Here is a 23,972-nt window from a genome sequence, read left to right on the forward strand (position 1 = left end):
CTGGCTATATTTTGATAACATTTTATCATATACTTACTTTTGGGTAGCAGGGGTTCCAGATTGAGGCAAGCTTCATCTAAGACTGTGATGTAAGTGTGTACACAGAGGTGTGTGGGATAAACTAGTCAGAAAAGTCCAAAATGAGATTTGAGGATTTAATGAATTCAGGGATTTAATGAGAGATTTTAGGGTTGCGGAGAGGGACATACATGTCCTCAGTAAAACAGCATGGAAACTTTTAAAGAAATTTTTGTCTCCATCGTCTCATGAGTATGAGCTTATGAAAAGGGACTGGACCCAGAACCCTGGGAAAAGAATTATTTCCACCAGATGTTTTTATGCACATTTGCCTATGCATAATGCATTGTATTCGAGAAATTCTTTCTGTATTGAATTAAACATTTATACATGCTTACCATGTACCAGGAACTTATCTAAGCAATTATTGTCTGAGCAATTATAACTTTGCATATCTAAATTAAGAAAAGGTACGATCTTATTTCTACTTCTACCTAGGATTTAGAAAGCTGCAAAAAGTATTTTTCCCACACTAATGATGAGAAAAGGCTGAATACGCTATAACATCATATATTTTCTGGAACTCATTAGTGATCTGTGGGCATAAGGCAACCCACTTGCCTGAATTCCAATTAAGGACATGCCATTCTTAGGCAAGAAAAGATATACGGACCGTCTCACCTGTGGCAGAGCACAGAAAGAACATTGAATTTTTCCTCAAAACCATACAAAGTAAGTACTATTGTTTACTCCTCTTTCTAGATATAGAAACAGAGGCATGGAAATGAAATAATTTGTCCAAGGTCACACAGTAGGTAGGTGGTGCAGTCAGGATCTCAACCCTCTTAGTTTGGCCCCATCATCCTCCCTCTGAGCCACTATGCGATGCTGCTTCTGTCGTCACTGCCAGCACCTCAACCCAGTACCCAGAGGAAAACACTTAGAATGAAGATTGACACCAGTGCTCCTGAACCTTTTCCCTTGTATCTGATCCCATAGTGTGTGAGAAGATTTACATCCGTTGTCTCATATAACACAGCAAGAATAATAACCACAGAGTCAAGGAAAATCAGGAAAAATCCTTGGTCTCCTGGTATAACAACACTCTTTTTACAGCTGAGGAAACAACTCAGAGAGGTTAAGATACTAGTTCAAGACAGAAGGGTAGTAGAGACCCATGAATCTTCTGACTGAGAGAGTGAGTATGAGGGCTGAGGGATACAGAGGCCTAGGGGTCTGGTTTCCGGGACTGGGGCACAGGAGGACCCCACTCTTTGTTGTATTCAGCCTTTGTGAGATATGGACCCTACTGGTGCCAAGGGGTCCACTCTACTGATAGTGACACAACAGTCTCAATGGCCTTTGGCCTTGGAGAAAGCATAATGAATGATTTTAAAGATCTCAACCCCAGGAGATAAGATTGAGAATTAATATTCTAGGTGGGACAAGACTCCTAGAGAGGACAGAGGAAAAATATGTGCAAACTTGTGCTGTACTGGTCCATGGACTGGAGGAGCACACCAGCTTTTTTGACTTTCTCTCTAGACACTAGCTACCCCTGTCCCTGCTCCTCTGACTAGAGTGACTCTTCCTCCCTCCGTAATGAAACTACCCACTAACCTGATAAACTAGGATAAGGGTGACGAGGACAAGCATCCAGTCATGTCGACCTTCCCCCCTTGGTTGTTTCACACAGTTGAGTTGGGACTTGAAATATCTTTTCTATGAACATCTTTTCTTTTCTCAGGATGGCAGAACAAATGTTAATGTGAGGATCGTGGGCACTTTGGAAAAGGCTCCGGGTTTAAATTCTATCTAATTCACCTGCACTTAGCCTTAGCTTCCTTCTCTATAAAAGTGAGACCGAGAAGTGCCCACATTGAATAATAATTGGGATGTTTAACTGCAGCCTCAGAATGGGCAAGGGAGAGCGTACAGCTTATCCTAAAAAAGGAGGATCCTAACAGCGTTAGTCACTCCATGCAAGTGACTTCCTGTTGTATATGTGTAAACAAAGAGATCAGATTCTGCAAATCAGACCTCACTCATATCTTTCTTACCACTTGCTCCTGTTGCAGGTACATGTCCTTGAGAATGAGAAGGGGTGGAAGAAGTTGTTGCCTACACAATGGTACTATCCTTCTGGCATCTGGTCTGTTGGTTTCACACAGCTTGGTTTGCAGAGTAATGGCAGGGCCTGTGGGGGCCAAGAGCAGCCTGGTGTTTTGTAAAGAGAAGTTCAGATGACACACTGGCAGCCTCCCAACATTGCAGAGCCAGCTTCCTCAACACGAGACCCAGAGAGGAAGGGCTGGATCTCATGTGAAGTGACACCCAGAATTTCTGGCTTAGTGCAAGGTCCACCTTATGAGCCTCAGCTCAGCAATTTCTGGAGGAGACACGCCTGAACGCTCTCTTCAAGACCCTGCTGAACTCTCTGCATCGGAGGGAAATTTCATCATCTAGAAGTCTCTCCTCTTCATTAGTTCCTGAGGACATTTGCAAAGGTTGGTGCGGAGACAGCTTTGCAGGTGAGGACTCACGTCAAAAAAATAAAAGATAATCATTTCTTTGTGACATCCTCTCCACCAAAATGAGACCATCAAAATGCTCATATTGTGTTATGCTCAGAATATGTTGTCAAATATACCTGATGAAAGGAATAACTTCAATTTAAGAAACATATATCTGCTACCTACTCTGTAAAGGGCAGCTTGTTAGGTACTATGAAAAATTCTTAGAGGCTTCTGATCTGAACTAACAAACAAATGAGGAGAGATTTGGGCGCTTTCTGGAAGTAGGTGGGTGAACGGAGCACTTAATGCGTAGAGGCACTGCAAACATTACCATATTTAATCCTTCTAGTTAGCTCATAACATAGGCAGTTTTTTTCCCCTGCGTGACTGAAAAGAAGATTGTTCTACTTCAAGTCAAACAGGAAATAAGTTGATAAGAACAAGAACGCACACTAGATTTATTGTTTATTTGAATCATTTAATAAACAAACTTATTTTAAAGCTTTCACCTCTATTGCTACTTCCACAATCTATTTTTTTGTTTGTCTGTGTTCTCTTTTAAATTTATGCCTATCTATGTGGTATATGAACTGTTTTCTGTCCTATATTTTCTCTTTCTATTTTACCAGTTTACCCCATGTCTATAATGTTAATGTCTGAGAGTTGCATCACCCTGATAGATCATATTTTATATTACCTTTGCCTATTGCTGGACACTGGGATTTTGTTCAGTCCTTGCTTATGTTTGTGTGGCTTTATAAAATTCTGTTAGAGTTTTTTCTTCTTTTGAGTTATTTTCTTTGGATTCATTTCTACTTCTGGAATGAATGGGTCATAGGTTCTGAAGTTCACTCACAAGGATGTTGCCTGTGGTCCAATACAGGCAGCTCACAGTGAGTGCATCAGATTTTCTGGAGAATCTCAGTCCCAGTCGTTTTTAGTCTACCCTATTTATTGGGAACTAAGCTTGGTTGTTGGTTTGTGTGTACATCCTTGGAAGGTGGTGCCAAATTCTACACTTCTGAGGAAATGCAGTAATATTACACCCCAGAGATTTGACATCAAACTCTACATTGCATCTTATACTCATGTAACTTCCTTGTGAGTTGTCTTTAAATAAAAGGTAAGATTGGCCTTCAGGAAAACTATATTTTTACAGTCCTAAGACCCTCGGATATAAGATAAGGGTGGCTTTATCCTGGTCTGGACTTTTCTTCAAGGTGTGACTTGTACAAAGTAGCTGATGTGAATCTTAATAAGCTCAACAGCTATTGTCAAGGTATACCACAGCCTCCATGTTCTGGCCAAGTGGCTCCTCACATGATGACAGAGATGCAAGGAAAAATTAAGCACCTGTTGTTTTCTTCTAATGAATGACAAGAATCTGGGAAGGGGACAGGGGACACTTAAGTGGAAAAATCAGGAACACTCACCAGTGTGCACATTGGTGGAACACGTTGAAGCAACAAGATCCAAAAATGCAGTGAAATCTTTGGAACCTAGTCCTGTTTTTCCATAGACACAAACTAATATTGGCTCCATTTCTGCAAGTCCAACTCTTTCATGACCAACCCAGAGATCCAGTGGTCCTGAAGAGTTAAGCTGAAAAGAAGGCCCTGAGGTCCAGTAAGTCAAAGAGAACAGAAAAGAAGTCACTAGGAACCGATGCCTCAGAGCTAATGGTTTAAGTTTGTCAATAACTTCCAGTCAAAGACCATGTGGAACACATCTGTAATTCAGCAAAGTTGGGTTTATTGCCTGTTGCAATAAGAGAGACAGCACACGACTGCGAAATGCGGTGCATCTCAGTAAGAATGTGTCAAGAGGGACTTGACTTAGGTGATTTGGAGAAGGGCTCAAGGAAGCATGGCTTTGCTCTGGCTTGGTTACTGTCAGAAAGCATTACAATTTGACTTAGTACTTTTATCCATGAAGCAGGAGGAGAGGAGCAGGGGTAAAGAAGGACCAGCGATTCATTAACTGGGGAGAGGACTATTTGGCCATTTTTGCAGATAAGACTGCTTTCTTGTTTTTTTTCCATGTTCAAACATGATTGTGAAATGGTCTTGTTTCTGACGCATTTCATTATGGCCACAGAGTGACCTTGCCTGATGTTGCTGTTCTGTGAAAGTGTTATGTTTTAGAGGATGCCGTTTTTTCTTTCTCAAATTCATCAAACACCCAAAGTGGAGTAGGGGCTATTTTAGATAAATGACCTGGGGAGCACAAAGTAGCAAATAAGTATAGACAACAATGACTTTCTACTAACATCTACATTCAGAAATTTACAATCATTTGAGTCTCTCAAGAAGTCATATGGACTGTTTAAAAATAAAAATCAGCACCATTTGTGGAAAAGACTATCCATCTCCATTTAATTGTCTAGACATTTTTGTACAAAGTTAGCTGAGCACAAATGTCCATCAGTTTCTGAGTTCTCTAATTTATTTCATTGATCTATTGTCTATCCTTATGCCAAGACCACTCTATCATGATTACTATAGTTTTCTATAAGCCTGAAATTATGTAAGTTTTAGAATCTGTTTGTCACATTATACAAATAAAACTTGGGGTGTTTATGACTAATTTTAATTTATAGATCAATTTGGGGAGAAAATGGTGACATATTAACAGCAATAAATCTTCTCATCTCTTTTTCCCCTCTGTGTATCATTAGGGATAGTTTCCATTCCTGTGTCTTTGACTTTATTGATCTTTTCTTTTGCAGTGTCTAATCTGCTGTTAATCACATTAAATGTATTTTTCATTGTAGATTATTTTTTCATTTTTATAAGCTCCACCTGAGTCTTTTTTATATCTTCCATTTTTCTCCTCATCATGATCATATGTTCCTCCATCTTCTTAAACATGAGAAGCGATATTATTATAACTATTTAAAGTCATTTTCTGCTAGTTCTAGCATCTCTGGATTACACTTTCCTACTTCTTTCCATGACTAGCATTTTTTATTGGATGCTAGAAAATGTGACTTATACACTGTTAGTTGATAGACTTTGTTGCGCTTATTTATAGCGTTGTATTTTTTTCTGGTGCACAGTTACGTTACTGGAATCAGCTATAGGAATTTTTCCACCTACTCCTTTCCAGTGGTTCCTTTCCTAGGATGAAGTCTAAGGTGGTTTCCCCTTACACAGATCAATAATGAGCCAAAGACTCTAGGAGATCACTCTTCCCTGAAGATCTCCAGATCTCTCTCTTTGCTTTCTTTCTCCATGAAGCTCTATCCTGGCCTCCCCAAACTCCAATCTCTCTATGCTCAAGTCAGTAAGACCCCTGTGCTCTGGTCAGGTTCCATCTCCTGGAGCTGCAGCCTGAACACTGTCCTCAAAAAATAAGCTGATGCAATCATTACACTCACCTTTTCTGTTCTCCTTCTCTCAGGGATCATAGTTCTGCACTACCTGAAGTCCACCATGTGAAAACTGTTGTTTTAAAATCACAAAGTTACCAAGTTCTGGCCTGGAATGTGGCACCTCAGGCACAGCCACTTTTTTTTTTTTTTTTTTGTATTTCCATTTCTTTTTTTTTTTAATTTTTTATTTATTGCAGTAACATTGGTTTATAACATTGTATACATTTCAGGTGTACATCATTATACTTCTATTTCTGCATAGATTACATCATATTCACCACCCAAATACTAATTATAACCCATCACCACACACACGTGCCGAATTATCCCTTTCGCCCTCCTCCCTCTGCCCTTCCCCTCTGGTAACCACCAGTCCAATCTGTGTCTCTATGTGTTTGTTTATTGTTGTTATTATCTACTACTTAATGAAGGAAATCATACGGTATTTGACCTTCTCCCTCTGACTTATTTCGCTTTGCGTAATACCCAAAATGTTCATCCATGTTGACACAAATGGCTGGATTTCATTGTTTCTTATGGCTGAGTAGTATTCCATTGTGTATATATACCACATCTTCGTTATCCATTCGTCCCTTGATGGGCACTTCGGTTGCTTCCAAGTCTTGGCTATTGTGAATAACGCTGCAATGAACACAGGGGTGCATGTATCTTTATGCATTGGTGTTTTCAAGTTCTTTGGATAAATACCCAGCAGTGGAATGGCTGGATCATATGGTAGTTCTATCCCTGATTTTTTGAGGAATCTCCATACTGTTTTCCATAGTGGCTGCACCAGTTTGCACTCCCACCAGCAGTGTATGAGAGTTCACTTCTCTCCACATCCTCTCCAACACATGTTGTTTCCTGTCTTATTAATTATAGCCATTCTGACGGGCGTGAGGTGATATCTCATTGTAGTTTTGATTTGCATTTCCCTGATAGTTAATGATTTTGAACATCTTTTCATGTGTCTGTTGGCCATCTGTAAATCTTCTTTGGAGAAATGTCTGTTCAGGTCTTTTGCCCATTTTTTAATTGGGTTGTTAGTTTTTTTGTTGTTGAGATGCATGAATTCTTTATATATTTTGGAGATTAAGCCCTTATCAGATGTATCGTTTGCAAATATCTTCTCCCAATTGTTAGGTTGTCTTTTCATTTTGTTGATGGTTTCCTTTGCTGTGCAGAAGCTTTTTAGTTTGATGTAGTCCCATTTGTTTATTTTTTCTATTGTTTCTCTTGCCCAGTCAGACATGGTGCTTGAAAATATGTTGCTAAGACCAATGTCGAAGAGCGTACTGCCTATGTTTTCTTCTACAATTTTCATAGTTTCAGGTCTTATATTCAACTCTTTAATCCATTTGGAGTTAATTTTTGTGTATGGTGTAAGGTAAGGGTCTACTTTCATTTTTTTTCATGTGGATATCCAGTTTTCCCAACACCATTTGTTGAAGAGACTTTCTTTTCTCCATTGAATGTTCTTGGCTCCTTTGTCAAAGATTAACTGCCCATAGATGTGTGGGTTTATTTCTTGGCTTTCAATTCTATTCCATTGATCTGTGTGTCTGTTTTTGTGCCAGTACCATGCTGTTTTGGTTACTATAGCTTTGTAGTATATTTTGAAATCAGGGAGTGTGATACCTCCAGGTTTGTTCTTTTTTTCTCAGGATTCCTTTAGCTATTCGGGGCCTTTTGTTGTTCCATATAAATTTTAGGATTCTTTGTTCTATTTTTGTGGAAAAATGTTGTTGGAACTTTGATAGGGATTGCACTGAATCTATAGATTGCTTTAGGAAGTATGGACCTCTTAACTATGTTAATTCTTCCAATCCAAGAGCACGGGATATCTTTCCATTTCTTTGTGTCTGCTTCAATTTCTTTCAGCAATGTTTTATAGTTTTCGGTGTACAGATCTTTCACCTCTTTGGTTAAGTTTATTCCTAGGTATTTTATTCTTTTTGTTGCAATTGTAAATGGGATGGTATTCTTAATTTCTCTTTCTGCTACTTCATTGTTAGTGTATAGAAATGCAACTGATTTTTGTATGTTGATTTTGCATCCTGAAACTTTACCATATTCGTTTATTACTTCTAAAAGTTTTCTGGTGGATTCTTTAGGGTTTTCTATATATAAAATCAAGTCATCTGCAAATAGTGACAGTTTCACTTCTTCCTTTCCAGTTTGGATCCCTTTTATTTCTTTCTCTTGCCTGATTGCTCTGGCCAGGACACTTCCAGTACTATGTTAAATAGGAGTGGTCACAGTGGGCATCCTTGTCTGGTTCCTGTTCTTAGAGGGATAGCTTTCAATTTTTCACCATTGAGGATGATATTAGCTGTGGATTTGTCATATATGGTCTTTATTATGTTGAGGTACTTTCCTTCTATCCCCATTTTATTCAGAGTTTTTATCATAAATGGATGCTGTATCTTGTCAAATGCTTTCTCTGCATCTGTTGAGATGATCATGTGATTTTTATTCTTCCTTTTATTAATGTGGTGTATCACGTTGATTGATTTGCAAATGCTGAAGCATCCCTGCATACCTGGAATAAATCACACATGATCATGATGTATAATCTTTTTAACGTATTGTTGTATGCGATTTGCTAGTATTTTGTTGAGGATTTTTGCATCGATGTTCATCAGTGATATTGGCCTGTAGTTTCTTTGTGTGTGTGTTGTCCCTGTCTGGTTTTGGTATCAGGGTAGTGTTGGCTTCGTAGAATGAGTTAGGGAGCTTCCCCCCTCCTCAATTTTTGGAAGAGTTTGAGAAGGGTAGGTATTAAGTCTTCTTTGAATGTTTGGTAGAATTCACCAGGGAAGCCGTCTGGTCCTGGACTTTTATTTTTGGGGAGATTTTTGATTAGTGTTTCGATCTCCTTACTGGTGATTGGTCTATTCAAATTCTCTACTTCTTCTTGATCCAGTTTTGGAAGGATGTATGAGTCTAAGAATTTATCCATTTCTTCCAGATTGTCGAATTGGTTGGCATGTAGCTTTTCATAGTATTCTCTTATAATCTTTTGTATTTCTGAGGTGTCTGTTGTAATTTCTCCTCTTTCATTTATGATTTTACTTATTTGTGTCTTCTCTCTTTTTTTCTTGGTGAGTCTAGCTAAAGGTTTGTCAATTTTGTTGATCTTTTCAAAGAACCAGCTCTTGGTTTTATTAATTTTTTCTTTTTTTTTTTTTGGTCTCTATTTCATTTATTTCTGCTCTGATTTTTATGATTTCCCTTCTTCTACTGATTTTGGGCTTGGTTTGTTCTTCTTTTTCCTGTTCCTTTAGGTGCATTGTTAGATTGTTTATTTGAGATTTTTCTTGTTTATTGAAATAGGCCTGTATTGCTATAAACTTCCCTCTTAGAATCGCTTTTGCTGTATCCCATAAATTCTGGCATGTCGTATTTTCATTTTCATTTGTCTCCAGGTATTTTTTGATTTCTTCTTTGATTTCTTCTTTGACCCAGTCATTGTTCAGTAGCATTTTGTTTAATCTACACGTATTTCTGGCTTTTCTGATTTTCTTCCTATAGTTGATTTCTAGTTTCATACCGTTGTTGTCAGAAAAGATACTTGGTATTATTTCAATCTTCTTAAATTTATGGAGACATGTTTTGTGGCCTAATATGTGATCAGTCATGAAGAATGTTCCATGTGCATTTGAAAAGAACGTGTATTCTTCAGTTTTGGGGTGGAATGCTCTCTATATATCTACTAGGTCCGTGTGTTCTGGTGTGTCATTTAAGGCCAATGTTTCCTTATTGATCTTCTGTTTGGATGATCTATCCGTTGGTGTAAGTGGAGTGTTAATGTCCCCTACTATTATTGTGTTACTGTCTATTTCTCTTTTTATGTCTGTTAATAATTGCTTGATATATTTAGGTGCACCTACATTGGGTGCGTAGATATTTATAAGTGTTATATCCTCTTGTTGGATTGTTCTCTTGATCATTATGTAATGCCCTTCTTTGTCTCTTTTTACAGTTTTTGTTTTAAAGTCTATTTTGTCTGATATGAGTGCTGCTACCCCAGCTTTCTTTTCATTGCCATTTGCGTGGAGTATCTTTTTCCATCCCTTCACTTTCAGTTTGTGAGTGTCTTTAGGTCTGAAGTGGGTCTCTTGTATGCATCATATATATGGGTCTTGTTTTTTTATCCATTCAGCCACCCTACGCCTTTTAATTGGAGCATTTGGTCCATTGACGTTTAAAGTAGCTATTGATAACTATGTACTTACTGCCATTTTTTAACTTTTTTTTGTCTCAGTGTTTTAGTAGTCCTTCTCTGTTCCTTTCTTCTTCTATACAGAATTGATGGTCTCTTTAGATTGACCTCTGTCTGAATGCTCTACTCTTTAACTCCCCTCCTCCCTCCTTTTATATTTTTGATATCATATCTAACCTCTTTTTTGTGCATTTGTATCCATTACCCTCTTATCATGGAAATAGATAATTTTTCCTATTTGTGGTCTTCTCTTTCTCCCTTAAATCAGTCCCTTTAACATTTCTTGTAGCACTGGATTCTTGGTGAGAAACTTCTTTAATTTTTACTTGTCTGGGAAAGTTTTGATCTCTCCTTCCATTTTGAATGATAACCTTGCTCGTAGAGTATTCTTGGTTGTAAGATTTTTTCTTTTAGCACTTTAAATATATCATGCCACTCTCTTCTAGCCTGTAAGGTTTCTGCTCAGAAGTCAGCTAATAGCCTTATGGGGTTTCCTTTGTATATAACTTGACTTTCTCTTGCGGCTTTTAGGATTCTCTCTTTATCTTTAATTCTGGACATTTTGATTATGATGTGTTTTGATGTGGGCCTCTTTGGGTTTATCTTGTTTGGGTCTCTCTGTGCTTCCTATACCTGGATGTCTGTTTCCTTCCTTAGGTTAGGGAAGTTTTCATCTATTATTTCTTGAAATAGATTCTCTGCCCCTTTGTCTCGCTCTTCTCCTTCCGGGACACCTATAACACGGATGTTAGTGTGCTTGCTGTTGTCCCAGAGGTCCCTTAGACTGTCCTCATTCTTTTTGATTCTTTTCTCTTTTACCTGTTCAGCTTGGGTAATTTCTTCTAGTCTTTCGTCCAGCTCACAGATCCATTCTTCTGTATCCTCTACTCTGCTTTTGAATCCCTCTAGTGAATTTTTCATTTCCAGTATTGTATTCTTCATTTCTGATTGGTTCTTTTGTATATCTTCCATTTCTTTTTTGACATTCTCACTCAGTTCATCTATTCTTCTCCCCAGATCAGTGAGCATCCTTAACACTCTTTGTTTGAACTCTCTGTCAGGTAGGTTGCTCGTTTCTGTTTCACTTATTTCCTTTTCTGGGGTTTTGTCCTGTTCCCTTACTAGGAATGTATTCCTTTGTCTCCTCATTTTGCCTCTTTCCCTGTGCTTGTGTCTACGTATTAGGTAGGTCAGCTGTGTCTCCTGCTTTGGATAGGTGACCTTATGTAAGATGCCTTAGGAGGCCTGCAGTGTGCTTCCCTCAGTTCTCAATGTTCCAGGGGTGACCCCTATGTGGGCTACCTGTGTCCTTCTGTTGTGGCCTGTTTGCTCTCCCTTTAGGCGCCCAGGGAGGCTGAGTTATGCTCCTGGCCAGCTGTTGTAATGCTCAGCTGCTTGTAGTTGTTGTGGGCCCTTCAGTCTCTTTATCAGTTATGGGGAGCCCCAGCACAGTTGGCTGCAATTTCTAATACCACATTTGTGTTGAAGTCTTTCTTTTAAGTGAGTAAGCCCCCAGTGTGGTAGGTTGTTAGGCTCAGGGGCTTACAATTGCTATAAGCCTCCAGCCTTTAGGTCTCTTGTCAGCTCTCTGAGGATTGCAGCTCGGTGGGGCTGGCCTCAGGCACAGGAGCACCCAATTGTTTCAAGATTTGGAAGGTGGGGCAAACCCCCCATGTGGGTCTTTGAGCAGCACAAGTCTTCTGCAGCTGACAAGTCCTGCTGCCCACAGGTCCACACCCACAGTCAACACAGTCCTGCCCCGTGTGCGTGCCCCAACCTCCCGAAGTGGACCCAGTCTCTCCACGGCGGGAGCCCCACATACTCCACCACTACCCCACACTCTCCACCCACTCCTTGTGCACGTCCTGCCCCGCTGAAGTCAGCTCAGTTGTCAGGCTGCAGAGAATCCAGTCACCAATCTATGCAGGCCCACAAGTTGCCAGAGGGCTTGTTGTTGGGTGGGCCCAGTCTCTAGGGTGGGCTGCCTGCCCTGGCTGAGCTGGATTAAATGGGTGCTCTAACATGTAAGGCAGACCCTGGGCTAGCAGGCCTCAGTGAGAACTCCAATGGCGTCTGTGTCAGCAGGCCCACACCAGGCCACAACAGTGGCCACTGCCAATGTCCCAGTCCCTGGAGAGGTCTCACCCTGCACCGAGATGCACTCAGGGCCTATTAGATGAGTCTCTTTTCACCACAGCACTGTGCACTTTTCTTTCTGGTGATTTTAGGTTGCTTTCTGAAATGGATGAGTTTGCGTGTGGGCCCTGTAAGAGCCAGTTTTAATTTCTTTGTGTACCAGCTTTTCTGGGGGTACTCCCCAATGTTTTAATAGCAGGCAAAGTCAGATATTATGCCACTCGTCTCGATTGTGCTGGGTCCACAAAATGCCCACAGCGGGGGCTCTCCCCATCTCAGGGCCCCGCTCCTCCAGGGAGGCTGCATACCTGTGCGCTGCTCCCGGGCTGCTGTGAAGCGCTGTGGCTTGTGAAGGCAGCGTTTTTTCCTCTCCAGAAGGGAGTTTCTGCCTCTTCCACCTCAATTAGGATTGTCCGTTGTTGCAGGAGTTCCTCTTATCCAGTTTTCAGTTCTGTCTCAGGGGTAGTTTTTCCACGAGTAGTTGTAAATTGGCTGTGTCTGAGGGAGGAGGTGAGTTCAGATTCTGCCTACACCGCCATCTTGACTTCCTCCGCTCCACAGCCACTTTTAATCAAACATCCTCTCAGAATCCTTCTTCAGTACCTTCACTTGGATGTAACTTTGTACTCCTCGAAAGATCACAGTTCCAAAATAGAACACTGACTCAGTCTCCTCACTTTCTTTTTCATGTAGTTGGGATTTTGTGGAATGTTTTGGTAATCTCAATTTGATGCAATGAGTCAAATAGTTAAAAATGCTATTTTTCTACTACCTAGTAATTTGTACAACATAAATCACAGTTCCAAGACTGAGGCTTAGAGATGGAGTAAGACTCAAAAATAGGGTGAGTTTCAGTGATAGGGTGACAGTACCGCTTGGAATATGACTCGGCAATTAAAAAAAAAGTTAATGTTTATATTTTAGACCATGTCAAAATGCCCTACATTAAAAAGGCTGCATCAAAGTATCATGCAATAGACAGCATTTTAACTCAAGTGAGGAGAAGGAAGAGAGGGGAGAAGAGGAGGGGAAGAAAAAGGATGGGGGGAATAAGAGGAGGAGAGGAGTAGTAATGATGTATGTTTAGTGCTTACTATATGACAGATACTCATTTAAGCACATACTTACTCATTTAATGTATTGACTCATTTAATCCTAATAAAAATTCTATAAATTAGATAGTGCCATTATCCCATCCACCTTTGAGGAAATCAAGGTCCAGAGAAGCTAAGTAACTTTCCTAAGTTTAAACAGCTTATTACTGGTAGAGTCAGGAGAATAACTAATAGCAACTAAATTTCGAAAGATGTTACATATATATATGTGTGTGTGTGTGTGTGTGTGTGTGTATTTTAAAATGTGCTTCCTCATCTAAAGTGAAACTAATGGCTAGAATTCATCAAGGTGTAAGAAAGTGAACTTAAAAGTTCAGAAAGTGCCCCATCTGCTTTCTGCCAGTCTCGTCCTCCCTTGGAATTGGTGAGGACTTTAGTGAAGGTGACACCAATGAAGAGACACTGAAGAGGGCCCGGACCATTAGCATAGATCTTGCCACTCTTGTTTCTGAATCTCCTCCAGCTCTTCTCATTCCTGGCTGTTTCTTGTTTGTCTCTCTAGGCTAAGATATCTTCCACGATGTTCCCATTGAAAAGTGCCCAGATGCTGCAGACGCTGGAGAAATCCTTGAGGAAGAGCCTTCCTGTATCCTTAAAGGTGACAATGGAAAATTTTGAGGGGAGTAAGGAATAGAAACTTCCTGTGAGAGAAGAGGAAAAGAGACTAACATTTACTGAGTACCTATTTTGTGCCAGGCACTATAGCATGTTTTCTCTCATTTAATTTGCATTACCTCTCTACAAGATATTTGCTATTATATCCTTGTCACTGATGAGAAGACGACCGAGGCTTAGTTAAGTGACTTGCCCAAAATCACACAAATAGTGAGTTGCAATCCTATGGTGTGAACATAGGTATGCCTGAGTCCTAAAACTGCCTTTTGCTCTGTGCTGATTCAAAAAGTATTCCCTTGCTGCTTTCCAAGAAACATTCTATAACAGCACTGGAAATTTGCCCAGAGTTCTCCTACAAAGTTGGCTAAAAATGCATATTAATGTTTAATTCGTTCTTCCTCAAAGAAGATTTACTGGATGAGAGGTTAACCATCATGAGTCTTCTTTGAAATTAATGAGAAGTCAATTCCTATTTTGACTTAAATTTCCCAGTTGCTCTGAAATTATTGCATTAGGCTATTTTGTGGCTGCCTCCCAGTATCTCCCTTAACCTAGGAAAATTGATCAGAAATCTCAGGATTAAATAAAACATTCACATAAATGCCTACATCCAGAACTGTGCAAGAACAACTCTAATGATAGGCTCAAGTCTTTGTGTTTTTCATTATCAACCAAAGGGATAAGGTCCACTCCAGTGGAACCTAAGTATGACCATGTGTGTGTGTGTGCATGTAATATGTATGTGTATATATATATTTTAAGGAAAATCATTTTTCCCTGAAACATTTTTGTAGAAATAGAAACTAGATTTCTACTGTTTTACAAGACACTCCTATATAATGCATATGTCTTAGATAAGATAAATGCATTCACCTCCCTCACTACCTAATAGATTTGTTACTCTCTCCTTTTAGTGTAAAGGAGAAAAATATTAGCTTTATTTTATTTGTAGATCATATGGCTTCATTTTCCTTTTTTAGAAATTGACTAATGAAACAACTCGCCCTGTTCTTAATTACTACCAAAAAATGACTTCAACTAATCTAAAACTAAAGTCATTCACTTTGGTAGATCCCGCTAACATTAACCTTTATTACCTAATATTTAATTAGCTTCACTTGATAATCCTTAAGATCCAGGCAAGCTCTCAGAAAGAGTTTTTCTTGGAGGTAACATCAGTTAGATACTCTATGGACACTTGCCTAAGGTATTTTTATGGTGAGTAGCTATTTTAAAAAATTCTTCAGGCTAAAAGATTTTCTTTCATGCTCTATAGTGTAGAATTTTGTGATTTAAATTTCTCTGTATTCCCCGAGGTTAAGTGGACCCCACACATTTTGAGAAAATTCTTGGCACTTCCCAAGTGTCCTTTCTTGGAACATCTCTGGTAGGATAAGGCGGCCCTCTTGGGTCCCCAACTTTCATGAAGAAATAGCATTCATATTCTTTGGTTGCATATTAAAGATATATGTTTTCTCCTAGTTGAAATCTAGAATATTTACACGTCAGGTACCTTTAATGGAGGTATAATTTAGAACTTAATACTTACTTGAATCTCAGTTGAGAAAAAGTCCATCCATTCTTCTAAGTGTTAGATATTCAATACATTTTATTGTATGTGTCAGCTCCAGTTGAGTCAACTTAGAGTAGCTGCCTGGCTCACTATGTTCTGAGTTTGGCAGAAAAAAAAGAAAGAGTTTTAACTAATCAGGTTATAGGAACAAGACAGACTAACAGTTCCATACATTTTCAGATCTTGTAATGGATAACATCACAGTGTAAATCAATTTTACAGGCCCCAAATGCAAATGGGTAAAAAGTCTATGTCTATATTTTGCTAAACTATACAAATTTCTATATCAAGCCTCCACTCATGGCTGAAAACAGAATAAATTTAGATAAACTCAGTCAACTTAGAGAGAGGTTTTTCTTCTTTTTCTTCCTGGTCTAACATCAATAGCTCATGTTGGATTGAGGGTGGCAGGAGGGAAGGATACTGGTATAGTCCTTGGTCATCATCTGTCCATGTTGGAAACCCCAAAAGGGGTTTTGACCCTTTGTTCGTTGGCATGTTTCCATGCTGGTATCTGCAGAGGCTTCATGTTTACAAGTGTCATGAGGCCCATGCTGGTATCCACTGCTACATTCCCCAACCCCCACATCACAAGGACACTTAATGTCCACAGGTTCACTCTCTTTCATTCTCTCTCCCCTCCCCCCTCTCTTTCAACAGCCTGTACAACAGGTGAGGGTGGGAATCCAAGCCTGGCCCCAGGCCAGGGGACCTCACAGCCCATTCTCTTGAGCGCTATATTATATCCTCTGATTTTTGATGGGAGTTCATTTAACCTTTCCAGAGGGTATTGTGGACACATATGTTAAAGAGTTTTAAACACGTGCATAACATTTGAACCAGCAATTACCCTTCTGGATATTCTAAGAAAATATCAGATGCTCATGAAAATATTTCTGTTCAAGCATGTTCTATAAAGAATTATTTGTTAAAGTGAAAAGTTGGAAACAGCTAAAATGACCATCAGTAGACAAATAAATTAATAAACTGTGGTACATTCATATAATGGAATCCTATGCAGTCATTAAAAATAATTGAAAACTTTTGTGTTTACGAATATAGAAATATGCCCACAATGTATTCAGTGGGGAAAAATATCATGTATCAGATCATTTTACCTTTGTAAAATTGTGTATCTCTCAAGATATTAACAGGAGAAAAGTCTGGGAAAAGATAATATTAAATCCTAAAATTAAGAGCGGTGTTCTTAAAATCACTGATTTTATTTCTCTAAATACTTTACTATATGCATGTATGATTCATATTGGATGAGGAGAAAAAAACCTTTCTCATTTGAGGCAAAAAAATGTAGCACACGGAGATTGTTTCACTTAGATGCCATATTTTTCCCTTTCAACCATAAAATTTCATGATTTCATAGAAATAAACCTTTGTTCTGATCAAACCAGGCATTTTGCCATCCCTTCCTAATAAGCTGACTCGCTCAATTTCTCGGGATGCTGCAGGTTTATGGGACCGTCTTCCACATGAATCAGGGAAACCCATTCAAGCTCAAGGCCCTGGTGGACAAGTGGCCTGATTTTAACACCGTGGTTATCCGCCCTCAGGAGCAGGTAAGGTGCCAGATATGGAATGAACATGCTTCTCTGTTCTTATTTGCTATATGCCTACCATGCAACTGGCAATGTGGTGGGGCGTGAGGATACAGAAATGAATCACAGTGATGGTGAACAAGTGCTTGTCCTCAAGAAGCTCACAGCCTGGGGAAAGAGTAGATAAGCAAATATATTACGACTCAGTGTGACGTGTGCAAGAACAGAAGATGTACAACATACAGAAACAGCACAGGCAAAATCTGATCAAACACTGGAGGTTAGAGATAGAGATTACAGGATAAGGTTAGAGACACTTCTTGTTGGTTTCATCTGAACTGGATTTTGTAGATAAATATATTTTTATCAGGCTGATGAGGAAAATAGGACGGTCTAACCAGAGAAAACAGCAACGGCAAAGATAAGAATGTGTGAAACAGGACAGTAGGTTAGAGTGATTATAAAAAGCAAACTTATAATACTAGAATTTCCATATACATTTTGAGGAAACATTTAAAAATTAGTGAAACTAAATAGTTAATACACTTCAAAGACAAAAATTCCTAAGCTTATTTTAAAACATCCAGTAAAATTATAAATTTATAAAAATACAAATATTATACCTTTCATAGAAATAAAAAGTTATTTAAAAACCAATAACTTAAATAACATATAAAATGAATAAATTTAGATTAATAATAAAAACTGAACTGAAATAAAATTATTTGATATTTTATCTTAAATGTGATCTTAAGGAATAAAATGTGTCAGTGGTATCATTGCCGACTTGTGAGCGTATTTTTGGGAAACATTTTCCAACTAGTATAAAAAAAGGTTTCTAATTCTGCGCTAGTTGTGCTAATGTTTTCCTATGTCTCCTTCCTCCAAATAATCTCATCTATTATTTAATAATTTGAGGAGAATTTTCTAAATAAATGGTTTCTTTGTTTTTCTGTAACTATGGTTTGTTTAACAATAGTATTATTTTAAGACAGCGTTTTTAATTGGTTTTCATCTTCTTTGGCTTCATTAAGATGGAGATTTTAATCCAGAGTTGTCTGTAACCAAATTTAATACTGTCATGTTCATAGTTTGTGTGTTCTGTGAGTATTTGAACTGTAGTAAAATTGTTCTTGCAGCAGCAGATTTTCCTTGTCAATTGCTTTTCTCTTCTTCCTGTTGAGGGTGATGGAGGTATAGAAGAATACATTCTAAATAGTTGTGTTTTCATTTGATTTGAAATTTTAATATAATATATGGGTAAAGAACAGTATTGCTCTGCAATTTTCCATCATAAATTGAATACCGAAATCTTTCATATTGATCTCATGATTTAAATGATTCAGAAATAATTGTAAGCACCAATAAAAATACTAATATTTTAGTCATTAAAAACATTGCAATATATTGGGCCGGCCCTGTGGCTTAGCGGTTAAATGCGCGCGCTCCGCTACTGGTGGTCTGGGTTCAGATCCCGGGCACGCACCGACGCACTGCTTGGCCGGCCATGCTGAGGCCACGTCCCACATACAGCAACTAGGAGGATGTGCAACTGTGACATACAACTGTCTACTGGGGCTTTGGGGAGAAAAAAAAGAAAAAAAAAAGAGGAGGATTGGCAATAGATGTGAGCTCAGAGCCGGTCTTCCTCAGCAAAAAGAGGAGGATTAGCATGGATGTTAGCTCAGGGCTGATCTTCCTCACACACACACACAAAAATCACAATATAATGGAATTTAGAAAAAAGTATTAAGATCATAAAATATAAGGAATTTGTTTCATTCTCCTTTTCCCAATGATAACAGGAGATGACAGATGACCTTGATCACTACACCAATACTTACCAAATCTACTCTAAGGACCCCAAGAACTGTCAGGAATTCCTTGGCTCACCGGAAGTCATCAATTGGAAACAGCATTTGCAGATCCAAAGTGAGTAAGAGGAATGGGATGTGTGCTGATTTACTTCTCTGTCCTGAACAATTTCCCCTCACACACATCTTATTCCTCCAAGCCCTAGACCCTCAATTTGCTGTCAATTTTTTTACTCAGCTGCAACTATTCCTGTAAAGGGGGAAAAAACACCCTCAAAGCTTGTAAAGAATGCGTTTCATACAAGGAACCATAACATAATTCCTCGATAGCCAAGGATTTATGGCATATTTTTCAGACATAGCTAAGGTCCCTTAGGGTGATTGGGGGCCAGAGAAGAGCTTCTCCTAGGGACTTCCATTCCTGGAATAAGAATGACAACTCGCCATTGAGCACTTCCCGGGTCATGAAGGACAATTGTCGTGCTCATGAGCATGTCCTCCAGGGTCAGACTCCCTAGGTTGGCAACTGCCTGTTACTTGCTATGTGATCCTAGCCAAGTGACTTATCCTCCCTGAGATCATGATTTTCATATATAAAAATGGGAATGATAATGGTACCTAAAACATAGAGGTATTAAAAAGGTTAAATGAAATCTTGAATAGGAATTGCTTAGTACAATACCTGGATGTTTCAGCTAACTTTTGCTGCATAGCAAACCTCATAATTCTGTGAATCAACAATTTGGGCTTGGCTTTGCAAGGCAGTTCTTCTACTGGTCTCGTCTGGGTTTACTCATGCAACTGCAGTCAGTTGATGAGTGGACCACGGGCTGGTTGGCTTCAGCATGGCCTCACTCACATGTCATGGTTCTTGCTGTCTGTGACAGCTGTTGGCTGTGGTGACAGCATGATAGGAGCACATGTCCTCAGCAGGGGGCTAGCTCAGGCCTATTCATATCGTGTTGGTCTCAAAGTAACCAGGAGCACAAAGAGAGGTCAAACCCCAATGTGCAAGCACTTTTAAGTCTCTCCCTGCACCAAATTTACTCTTTTCAATTGCAAAAGCAAGTCATATGTTGAAGGTCAGATGCAGTGCAGGAGGGGACCATTCCAGGGAATAGATAAAAGGACATGTGAGCAAACTGTGGCCCATTACTGCAACAATCTGTCACATTGGGAGCACAGTAAGTGTTCAATAGATGTTTGCTACTACTTTTTTTGTAACTCATCTCCTTTGATCATCAAAAGCCCATAAAACTTAGTTCCAGTGCTGGTATTGCCACTAATGGCATGACTATGGCTGAATGAATTTCTGGGCACATTTTCACTTATATAAAACAGGGAAAATTGTACAAATCCTGACTACGTGACCCCAGTCACATGGTGGTAGCACCAAGCCCCAAACCAAGCATGCCTGTACATGCTCAGACACTTCTTACTTTACTGGAGAGCTTCTCCCTAGAATGTACTTAAATCATAGCATTTCTCCTTATAATCCTATCTAGGTTCACAGTCCAGCCTCAATGAGGTAATACAAAATCTTGCAGCCATAAAATCCTTCAAAGTCAAGCAAACACAATGCATTCTCTTTATGACACCTGAGATGGCAAAGAAACTGGCTCCTTCGCTGCTGGATGTAAAGAATTTATCACCTGATGGTGGCAAAGCCATTGCCATGTGAGTTTGATAAAAGCTACTCTGCATTATTCATACCTCTCACTGCTAAAGTTGCCTCTCAACTTCTTTCCCTGCTCTCACCTGGCCCCCTACAATCAATATTCTTCAAAGCAGCCAGAATACTCTTTTTTAAAAATGTAATTCAGACCATGTTCCTCCCCTGCTTAAAATACTCTACCATTTCCTTTCTCATCTGGAATATATCAGGCCTCTGTTGACTTCTTGGACCTCTTGTCCTTCCTACTCACTCACTCCAACAACGCTGGCCTTCATTCTGTTCCTCTGTCATCACAAGCTCACCCATACCCCAGCACTTTGTGTCTGCTCTTTCCTCTGCCTACTCTGTCTCTCAAGATGGTAGTGGTAAGAACAAATATAAACATCCATACTCATGGACTTTGCTTTTCTCTTGGAACCTCCATAGCAACCAAGAGATGTTTAAACTCTCATCCATGGATGTTACCGATGCTGCCTTGGTGAATAAATTCTGGCATTTTGGTGGCAATGAGAGGAGCCAGAGATTCATCGAGCGTTGTATCCGGACCTTCCCCACCGTCTGCCTGCTGGGGCCTGAGGGGACCCCTGTGTCCTGGTGCCTGATGGACCAGACAGGAGAGATACGGATGGCGGGCACCATGCCTGAGTACCGGGCCCAGGGCCTCATCTCCTATGTTATCTATTCCCTGGTCCAGGCTCTGGACAAACTTGGCTTCCCCATCTATTCACACACAGACAAGGATAACAAAATTATGCAGAAAATGAGTCTCAATCTGAATCATATCCCTATGCCTTGTGACTGGAACCAGTGGAACTGTGTCCCTCTGTGAGGCAGCCCTAAACAGAAAACAGTGTGGGATGGGCCTGGGCAAGTGGCTGGAGGAGCAGATGGGTGGATGGAGAGAAAGAATAAACTGTAATTGTTAAACACTTAATGGACAGTTAGACAATAGAATAAATACATATGAAGAGAAAATTTGTGAGCTGGAATGTAAATATGAAAAAATAATCTAAGCAAAGAATTAAAAGAAATGGAAAATACAATAGAGAGGTTAAGAGCTTAGATATTAGTGAAATGGTTCACCATAAGTTAATAAGATTTCCAGATAGGAAAGGAGAGGGAAGGAGAGAGACAATATTCACAGAGATAATGGCTAAGACATTTCCAGAATTGTTCAAAGACATGAATCCTCAGATTTAGAAGTATGTTGATTTCAGAGAAAGAAAAATAAAAATACCTAAATCTGTACTAAAATTGCAGAACTCAAAGAAAAGATGTTAAAGGCAAGCAATGAGAAAGAAACATTACTGCAAAGGAATTTTGATTCTGAAACTATATCAAATTTTGAAAGACCCCTGGCATCTTAAAGAAATATCAAACACCACCCAATACAGGGTTAGTTTTTAGCATATTTTATCTATTCTAATTCTCAGCAATCCATGCAAATCACACGTGGAAATGATAATAATCTTTCCTTTATATGTAATATATAGTTTTTCAAAATCTCTACCACATGATGAGTTTAGTCTTAAGAATGGGACCTCAAAAATGGGCAGAGGATATGAACAGACATGTTTTTCCAAAAAATATATACAGATGACCAACTGGCACATGAAACGATGTTCAACATCACTAATTATTAGGGAAATGCAAATCAAAACTACAGTGAGATATTACCTCACACCTGTCAGAATGGCTATAATTAACAAGATAAGAAATAACAAGTGTTGGAGAGGATGTGGAGAAAAGGGAACCCTCCCACTGCTGGTGGGAATACAAACTGGTGCAGCCACTATGGAAAACAGTAAAGACATTTCTCAAAAAGTTAAAAATAGAAATACCATATGATCCAGCTATCCCACTACTAGGTATTTATCCAAAGAACACAAAATCAACAATTCAAAGAGATTTATGCATCCCTATGTTGATCACAGCATTATTCACAATAGCAAAGATGTGGAAGCAACCCAAGTGCCCATCAACAGATGAATGGATAAAGAAGACATAGTGTGTGTGTGTGTGTGTATATATATATATATATATATATATATATATATATATATGCAATGGAATACTACTCAGCCATAAAAAGACAAAATCATGTCATTTGCAACAACATGGATGGACCTTGAAAGTATTATGCTACGCAAAATAAGCCAGACAGAGAAAGACAAACACCATATGATTTCACTCATATGTGGAAGATAAATAAACACATGGATAAGGAGAACAGATTAGTGGTTACCAGAGAGAAAGGGGGTAGGGGGAGGGTGAAAGGGGTAAAGGGGCACATATATATTGTGACGGATAAAAACTAGACTAGGGTGAACACGATACAAAAACTGATATATAATAATGAAAACTTGAAATTTATGCAATGTTATAAAACAACATGACTTCAATAAAATCATCTTTAAAAAAAGAATAAACTGTAATTGTAATCATCAGTAAAGGTGTGGATGCTGTTTGGGCTCTGGGGAAGCTGTGTGAATGGTCAGCAGGCCCACCACCATCCCTGCACTCAAATCCCTGATGGGTTCCCTTAGATATTTCAGTAGGAAGCACCTCCAGGTACCCCTGCAGTGGCCCCACTTGGTTTGGTTCCCTACGCTTCCACTCTGTGACACTCCTTCATCAGCTACATGTTGCCCCACATGGCTTCTCCTGGAACTCTCAGTGCATGCTGTGGTAGAGCTTGCCAATTTTTCCAGGGAGTGATAATATTTTCTGGGCATTATGACTTATTCCACTGTCTTTCTATGGCCTTTCCCTTAGTGATAAGCAAGTGGACTTTACTCATTAGGTTCGTATAGATTATTCTCTCCTCTGATTGCTGCGTTATAGGTACATTAAATATATTATATGCAAATATATATGAGATATTACATTAAACATAATACACATGATATAACAGAGAGAGTTCTTAAGGAAAAGACTAACTGAGGTTAGCCTGTCCTCCCCCCACTCCCAGTCCAGACAAAATGATTCAATTTGTTTCTAAAAGGTGAGCTTCCTAAGCCCACCTGAACCCCCAAACAATAAAGAGACATTGTGCTCGATTGTGCAAGTTGAAGTTAAGTGGCTCATGATGGGGAGAGCAAGAAATGAGTTTATGGAGAGAGGAACGTGGAAACACCCAGACCCAAGGAGGTAGATATTTATTGAGAAGAGATAGAAGTTGAGAGGGAAGGCAGTACAGCATGGTACCTACTGTTCCACTTGACCTCAGCACATTACTTCAGGATGCCTGAATCCTATGCAGGTCAGACACTTGTCTCATAGGAAAGTCTGGTTGGTGGTGTGGAAGGATATTCTTTCTGGTTGGGATGGGTTCACTAGGAGAGTTTCCTGCCCCAACA

At 39.3% G+C, this 23,972-nt stretch overlaps 1 protein-coding gene across 1 annotated transcript; it reads left to right on the forward strand.

Annotated features, from left to right (window-relative positions):
* The first annotated feature begins 13,903 nt into the window (after positions 1–13,903).
* LOC131395554 (glycine N-acyltransferase-like) lies at positions 13,904–21,442 on the forward strand. The gene is made up of 5 exons (XM_058527414.1): positions 13,904–13,981; positions 17,038–17,145; positions 18,930–19,056; positions 20,444–20,615; positions 21,040–21,442. The coding sequence occupies exons 1-5, from the start codon at positions 13,904–13,906 to the stop codon at positions 21,440–21,442; spliced, it is 888 nt and encodes a 295-aa protein (XP_058383397.1).
* Positions 21,443–23,972: the final 2,530 nt, after the last annotated feature.

The sequence above is a fragment of the Diceros bicornis genome, chromosome 31 (genome assembly GCF_020826845.1).
Source record: "Diceros bicornis minor isolate mBicDic1 chromosome 31, mDicBic1.mat.cur, whole genome shotgun sequence".
Lineage (NCBI taxonomy): Eukaryota > Metazoa > Chordata > Mammalia > Perissodactyla > Rhinocerotidae > Diceros > Diceros bicornis.